This window comes from Aegilops tauschii, chromosome 5, assembly GCF_002575655.3.
Source record: "Aegilops tauschii subsp. strangulata cultivar AL8/78 chromosome 5, Aet v6.0, whole genome shotgun sequence".
Classification (NCBI taxonomy): Eukaryota; Viridiplantae; Streptophyta; class Magnoliopsida; order Poales; family Poaceae; genus Aegilops; species Aegilops tauschii.
Window position 1 is genome coordinate 293,025,225 of NC_053039.3, and position 8,689 is coordinate 293,033,913.

General features: G+C 41.9%; 1 protein-coding gene across 1 annotated transcript; it reads right to left on the reverse strand.

The window, feature by feature from the left end:
* Positions 1-255: 255 nt before the first annotated feature.
* Positions 256-2,142, reverse strand: LOC109754709 (zinc finger protein WIP5). The gene is made up of 2 exons (XM_020313616.4): positions 1,519-2,142; positions 256-836 (listed from the first exon to the last, which is right to left on the reverse strand). The coding sequence occupies exons 1-2, from the start codon at positions 2,056-2,058 to the stop codon at positions 450-452; spliced, it is 927 nt and encodes a 308-aa protein (XP_020169205.1). The 5' UTR covers positions 2,059-2,142; the 3' UTR covers positions 256-449.
* Between the last annotated feature and the right edge of the window lie 6,547 nt (positions 2,143-8,689).

The window sequence follows — 8,689 nt, forward strand, 5'->3', positions numbered from 1 at the left end:
GCGTCGTCTGATACCATGTTAAACAGATTAGGGTTTGAAACAATGCTCGATACCCTTGGTGGGTATGGCTGTCATATATTTATAAGAGGGAACCGTACAAATACAAGTTGTGTTACAACACGTATATCTAATATATACTTAGTCTAACAAACCATGAAACAAATACAAAATAAGAATATTACCGAACAAATTAAGTTGCCATAACTTACAAGTCTACGATTAACACGCTAAAATACGCACATAGCACTTGAAAAATAAGAACAAAATAGTTAAATAAGTGTAAAAATCAAACTGAGTTCAGCTAGCAGCTAGTAACATAGTAATACTTATTATGGGAAGGAGAATACCATGGATGCACAAATTAATCGGTCCCCTAATATTGCACAAGTAATCATATAATCACTGGCAGGCCGTTTGGCCATGCATATTTATCGTCCATGTCTCGACGGTCACATCTTGGCGGCGGGCGGCCGCTCGACGTGGTCCTGCCCGAAGGCCCGAATGTGATCCTTGAGCGAGCGCTTGTGCTTGAAGTCGGAGCCGCAGGTGCAGTGCCACCGGCGGCCGCAGTTCTTCTCGTGCGTGCGCCAGTCGCCGCGCACGGCGAGCGCCTTGCCGCACTTGCGGCAGAGGAACGGCTTGGCACAGTGCCTGCGCTTGTAGTGCGTCTGCAGCGTCCGGAAGTCCTTGAGCGGCCGCGCCCGCGGGTGGTCCACGTGGCTCCGGCACCCCGGCGCGCAGCAGAAGCACGGCAGCCGGAGCATCGCCGCCGGCTGCGTGCCGCGGAGGGAGTCCGGCCCGCGGCGGTACTGCGACCCGTGTCCCCACATGTGCATCTGCACGTATTATATCCTCAAAGTTAACTGCATAATCATGATATTCAGCAATGTCACTCAAAACATGTCAAAATTAATTAGACAACAGTGGATGCATGGATCTATTGGTAATGCTGTCACCAGACAGACATGGTGCCTTTCCTGGGGAAGCAGCTATAAATCCGTGTACACATATGGATGCATCCACAGTGCAACTGTGCAAGGCAGAATGGAGAGAGAATTTTCATGGTACCTCTCTCCATCTCTCTGAGCCTCGACATGCACGAGGTGACAAAAATACGAAACAGGCACGACAAAAGCCAGGATAGAATGATTGGAGGAAGCCCTACATCTGTACTGGCCCAAATGTGGGAACTAACAACAAAAGGAAGTACGAATTAACCAGCCTGCCTAGCTGAAACGCACAAAAGGTCCCAGTCTCTACACTATAGCCCTCGTCTCACAAGCTACTACCACATCACGGATGTCCCCCCATCTTCTGCTACAGTGTATACACCGATCAAGATTCCCGTAGCTACAGATCCGTCTTTGTTATGGTGATCATGCATGCATGCAACTACAGGAAAAATGATGATCTTGGACATCAGCTGCCATGTAGCACATCGATCAATCGAATCAATATCTTCTACTAGCTTGTAAATTAAACTTAGATGGATGCATATATGAAGTCTAGCTAATTTACCTGCAGGTTGTTGTATCTGCTGAAGGTCTTGCAGCACACCGGGCAAGCGAAGTGAGTGGGCCCAATGAGGATCTGAGCGGGGGTAGGGATCCAATACTTGCCCTTGGTAAGCTTACCAGCGGCAAAGTACTCCAAACAAAGACCATCACCGGCGGCATCATCATCGTCGTCTTCCACTTCCTCCTGCTCGTTCGCCCTGCTGTGATCGCCACCACCACACTGATCTTGTGCTGTTCCTGTTGCGTCATCGCAACCACCATCACTCACAGTACTCCTTAAAAGATTAGGCGCGGGGTTCGGATTCGCCGGCCCAATTTGGAGTGAGATGTTTACATCCTCATCTTCCTTCTTAAGTTGATGATGATCATCATCACCGGCATACCCACAACCAAAGATCTTGCTGTGATCATGGCTCGAAGGGAGGAGGCTCAGGAGAGGGAGTGCTTGTTTTGGGGGAGAGGATGGAGAGACTAGGCTTCTTTGGAAGGGGAAGAAAGGACGATCTATGTGAGGCCTGAGGAAGGTGTACGGGTTGGACATGGCTAGTCGCCTTGATAGCTAGCTAGATTGCTTCCTAGAGTGGAGGATCGTCGAGGGGAGCAGTGAACCTGGGTGATACCTATTATAGGGGGGGAAGGAGGGAGGGAGGGAGGGAGGGAGGAGAGAGAGAGAGAGAGAGAGAGAGAGAGAGAGAGAGAGAGAGAGAGAGAGAGAGAGAGAGAGAGGCGTGTTTCCTCATGTGACCCGTGACATGTATGGGCTTCATTCGCAGAGACGTGCACTATGAACGGCTCATGCATTGGTGTTTTACAGGCAATGTAGCAAAAACGCCTTGTGTTGTAAGCAGTTCTTCGTTGTGGGGTTCCTTTTCCGTGGAGCAATGTATGCATGCTCATTGGTGAACGTTCTCCATGGCTGCAGTTTGTCAACAGTGTGGCGCCTTGGCACGCCAATGATTAATATTCTGTTATTAAACTCTGTCATTATTTGTTGGCGCTGGCTACTTGCTTATAAGTGTGGGTTTTGGTTATGAACATGCTGAATCTCACAGCACATGTAAAATGATTAGTGAATAGGTTCGAATAATACTGTTTTCCCACATAAAAAGAACTTTGGTTTGTAGCATAAGTTTTATCATTTTGCACATTTAACACAACAAGGATGTGTGATTGGTTCATCTACAAATCTAAGGGTACGTGCATATTTCATTCTACTATTGAATTAAATTTGTACACAATCTTTTTAGTAAGGCCTTTTAATAATGTAAGTTTAGCTGAACTAACACAATAACGCTAAATATAACTTTAGAAACAACTAAAACTTTAATAAATGACCTCGACATTGGTGGTAGCTCTCATCTCTCAGCCATCACCAGTGTACAGAGGCAACCCTGCCTCTAAGGTAAATCTCACATTGTTTACCTCTGCCCAAATGGAAAAGCTCACGGTGTATTGAGACTCCAACCAGCCTCTAAGGGAGACCTAGCAGAAATTAAAAAAAAACTAATTAGCACCACAATTATCCAACCAACTACCTCTCCTAGACTTTCTCTCACTGACAAGTGGGACCAGTTTGATTTGTTTAGTTGTTGAAGGCAGCCTCTAAAGTTGGAAGCGACACTAGCTATTTTTTGCATTAGAGTCAACTAGTGCAGTGTATAGAGGTTACCTCTAAGAGAAGAGAGATAGGGCTTTGAGTGCGGCGTTTCTGCTCCTGAGCTCATCTGCATCCGCCCTAATGAAAAAAATCAAAACAAATACTAAACAAATTCAAAAAATTCCAATTTTTTTGTATGTGGTAGATAAGCTTACGCGTGAGGTGCGCTCCAAGTTTCAACTCATTTAGACATCTAAGCAACTCTCAGCAAAAAAGACAAATTCAGGGTCTGTAAAAAAGTTTACTATTCACACACTGTTCTGACCCGATTTGTTTCTTTTTTTTGCTAAGAGCTGCTCAGATGTCCAAATAAGTTGAATTTTGGAGTGAACCTCACACATAAAATTATCTATCACACAATTTTTTTTAATTTTTTTTGAAAAACCCAATTCGGTGCCCAGGCTCATCTGCACCCGGTCAGGAAAAAATCAAAATAAATACTAAAAAAATTCTAAAAAAAATCGTGTGATAGATAATTTTATGCGTGAGGTTCGCTCCAAAATTCAACTTATTTGGACAACTGAGCAGCTCTCAGCAAAAAAAACAAATCAGGTCAGAACAATGTGTGAACAGTAAACATTTTTATAGACCCTGAATTTGTCTTTTTGCTGAGAGTTGCTCAGATGTCCAAATGAGTTGAAACTTGGAGCGCACCTCACGCGTAAGCTTATCTACCACACACAAAAAAATGGAATTTTTTTAATTTGTTTAGTATTTGTTTTGATTTTTTTCGTTAGGGTGGGTGCAGATGAGCTCAGGAGCAGAAACGCCGCACTCAATATTCATACACTATGGATACTCTAAGTATTCAACATTCCATATGTGGCCTTACTAAAAGTTTAAAGTGTGGTACTATTTACAATACAAATAAAAGAGGCAATTCCATAAACAGATAAAAAATGCATATAATTATGTAATCGTGACCCATCTTTTTCCGAATGAACCGACTTGGATAGTAAAATTTCCTGATCGATTGAGAACCCAACTTAGATAAAATAAATATAACCGATCTCCCTTTTCATACAGATGGATCAAGTAACCACCTCTGCAAAGCATTTTAAACTGGTTTGTAATATGTTCTTATGTAGTAAGAGATTGACCATTCTAACTTGAACTCCAATCTTCATTTCCTTGTAAATACTTAATTTGTAGTTGCAATCACATGTAGCCTACGAATATACATTTGGATACACAACTTGAAACATATCAAATTTGTATCACATAATCCACATATTTATCTAAATACTAGTTAGTGAAAATGATTTAATTTGAACAGTGAGATGGTTATAGACCTAGGTATTTGTTCGGCCAAGCTTTTAAAAGGCTGATCCTAACAACCCTAGCCTGGCCTAGCCTGGCCTTAAATTACATTATTTAAATGCATTATTTGAATTATTTTTTGGGTCTATAAGTGCATTATTATAGCTATATTTCGATTAAAACCATATATTGGAAGTATTTGGGCTTCCAGGCACCAAAATTATCACCATTAGATTTCTCATGATCTTCTTTTTTTACTACAGTTAATAAATAAATATGTCAAAGTTGTATCACAATATTTGTATCAGTATCTTAAACCATGTATTTCGATATTGAAGGAATGTGCTTTTAATAGTTTGTTATTCAAGGGGCATTATACCATTGTTATTTATTTTGGGCATGTCGACTAATTGCACAAAGTTGGTACATCTCAGCAATTTCCAACTGGATTCAGTGAAGTATGTGTGGAGTTAGTTATCATTTTTCAATCATAATTACAATTATTTAGACATCTTCAAATGCAATCGTGCTTAGGTGAGGTGCTAAGTGCATTAAAAACTTTAGCAACTAATCTCCCCAATGCATAGGTGCTTAGCTTTTGTAGCTAAACTTCTCTCATTTAATTCTTTAACACTTAAACTCCTTTATGCATTGGTTGGTAGCCATTTTGCATAGGTTCACGTGCTTAGCATCGTTTCCTCCTGGGGTCACCATAATGCTCTCTCTCCTCCTTAATTGCTCTGTCACGTCATCTTTTTTTGCCTATGTGGCATCCTTAGCACCGGTACACCTTGGAGCACAGGAAAGGACCTTAGATGTGTGGGTCCCAACAAAAATAAATGCAAACCCTACTTGCGAGGATTGTTGGGTTTATCTTTCAATATGTTGTCTTCAAATATTAAGTTATACAGTCGTATTATAGGTAGTAGACTGTATTCATGTTAGGATTAACCACTTATCGTCATAAATTTGCATGTTCATACATATCTCTCTGAAGGCTATTTTTTTAGTAATTCTTTGTAAAACGTAAAACTACAAAGTTCTTTTTGACGGAAATAAAAAACTGTAAAGTGTTATACACGTAATCCAGGGTATTATTTTTACCAATTGCTCCGTTCTGGTTCTTATGTCCAATAGAAGATACGGTAGGTAAAACCGCTGCTGGCAGACATGATTGATCAAACAGTCCAAAATGGGTATACCCTATCCGCTACAGTAAGATGTATGTATACGTACTACAGATCAGATGTGGAGCGAAACCACAACAGCGTACGTAAGGCAGAGAGAGGATAGCGATCCAGCAGTCTCCACTGTAGCTACGTCAGAAGACAAGAGCCCAATTATGACCTTCACTGGGTGCAAAAAGAAGTTAAGGAAAAGGTTTAAACCATCGACTGTTTGCTCATGAAGAATGAAAGACGAGATAGCATCAAAAGAATCATGGGACCTAAAGGTTCTTAGACACTCAACTATTGGTTGAGTTTAATTTGTGTTCATAGACATGAAAATATCTTTAAATCCAAAAACTCATACACATTTAAGTAAAACATAAAAACAAACAAAAAATCGAAAAATCCCATATTATTAAGAATTGGAGGGAAAAGGTCCCTTATTACATAGTCAAAATATTCAAAAAAATGTACTTATAAAACTTGGAAAGTGAATAATTTCTACAGGAATAATGATATATTCGTACTAGCTAGCTAGTGTCAATTATTGTTCTGGGCTGAACATCAAACAGAAGATGCACGCTTCATGATATATATGCTATGGTTCTAGCCATTGTCTTGAGAGAAGGATACAAGCCTCTTATTCCAAATTACATCTTTAGATCTACATATCGACGTAGACGTATGGTTCGGGCGGCATGGCCTACCATCCCTTTGTCTACAAACTGGCCAGAGAGAGCAATGGCCATGCTTTGCTTGACTTTTCCAAACAATCCTCGGGTCACAAACTTGTTCATGATGCCGGTCCAAAAGATTCTACTTGACGAAATGATATAGTTTTCCTCCGAACAATCAATGTACATGGTCACACAGGCCCTGAACACACATCACATAATAGCTTTGCATTTCCGTAAAAAGATCGGCGACCACTGCGACTGACATGCGGGCCCTGGCGCCTAAACGCGCATCACCATCATTATCATCATCGACACCAGGATGACGGGCTCCAAGGAGTTTCGTAGGAATGATCATTTGATTTGCTTGAGAAACATCACAGCGGGAAGGTGCAGATTAATACAGGCGGTGGTCATCATGGATATGGCTTAATTCTTCGAGAGTTCAACACGGAGGGCAATGATAGAGGTGGAGGAGTCCCACGGGTCATTATTCCGCTAGCTGCATTTGGTTCTTCCAGGGGACGTCTCTGGCAGCACACTGTGCAACTGCATATAATCCCATGCGGGCACGCATCCAGTAGGGGGGCTACCTGCAAGGGACGTGTCGCCTCGGCCGACGTACGTACTACCTACGTAGCCAGGATTCCATGAAGCAGGGGCCCCGGCGTGAACATGAGTTAGATCGATCAAGCGCGCCCTAGGTGTGGGATGGTTACTACTACAATGTTTGCCGTATATATTTTTTCGATAAAGGGCTTTTCATTGAATTGAAATATCGAGTTGATACAGACGCATCAAAGATCACCCGGCCTCTGCATAGCTAGATGCACACAGTCAAAAGTTTGAAGAAGTCTAGATCAAAAAAATATGGCTAAACAGCCACAAGTAAACAATAAAACAAGCCTATAGAGGGGCCAATCCAATTTGAAGATCACACCGCCATCCATGGGGGTAGAAAATCTCCCTGGTCGAACGCTCCAGCCGTGTAGACGCCATCATAAAAAGGTCTCTGTCCTCCGGCCGCTGCAGGATAGACCACATACGGAGCCATCGCGAGCATATATGAATAACCTGCATAGGAGAAGAAACGCATTTACGGTTAAAAACAATATCATTCCTAGTGAGCCAGAGTGCCCAACATAAGGCAGCCGCCCCCACAAGAATGTGTTTAGAAAATTGTTTATCTATTCCCCTCAACCAGTTGCCGAACATATTACATGCACTACGAGGAGGGTATAGATTCGAAGCTATTTGGACAATGGCCCATACCGATCGAGCAAATTTGCATTCAAAAAATAAGTGCTTAATCGACTCATCATGGTGGCAGAAAACACATTTTTTGCAACCTAGCCAGTTTCGTCGTGCCAAATTGTCCCTAGTTAAGATAACTCCTTTAGTGAAAAACCATAGGAAAATTTTCACTTTTAGGGGAATCTTAAGCTTCCACAATTTCCTATTATCTATTGGTACCTCGTTATGAACCAGTGCATCATACATGGATTTAACCGAAAACTTACCACTCTGATGCAATTTCCATTTAAAGATATCCGGTTCCACTGATAGCTGGATGGCTCCCAGTCGGGTTAGCAGATCATCCCATGCTGCCAATCGAGGACCAATGAGGGTTCGACGAAAAGAAATATCAGGGTTTTCATGTCCCAGCACTTGTTTAATCATGACAAACTTATGTCTAACTATCCGATATAAACTTGGGTATTGCACATTTAAGGGGTTGTTCCCCAACCAGGTGTCTTCCCAGAAACGTGTCTGGGAGCCGTCCCTAACCGAAAACGTTCCAAACTGGAAAAAGAATTCTTTAGCTTTCATCACCCCACTCCAAAAATGTGAATCTCCGGGTCTCCAGTAGACTTGGGATATTGCTTTGGAACCCACGTATTTATTACGAATGATTTCCTGCCAAACACCGTTCTCAGTGAGTAATTTATATACCCATTTGCTGAGCAGTGATATATTTTTTATCTCAAGATCCTGGATTCCAAGCCCCCCTTGGCTTTTAGAGCGGCATAATACGTTCCACCTTGCCAAACGATACTTCTTGGTTTCATTATCACTCTGCCAAAAAAATCTTGATCTATAATAGTCAAGACGCTGGAGCACTCCTTTTGGGAGATGAAAAAAAAGATAACATATAAAGAACCATATTGGTAAGGACCGAATTGATCAAGATTAGTCGACCTCCATAGGACAAGAGTTTGGCCTTCCAACTGGCCAGACGTTTCTCCAGTCTCTCTTCAACATGCTTCCATTCAGCTATTGTCAGTCGCCTATAGTGAATAGGGATACCCAGATAGCGAATTAGAAATTGTCCGAGTTGACAACCAAAGATTTCAGCATAATCTTTGAAGGAAATATGCCCTAGAGGCAATAATAAAGTTATTATTTATTTCC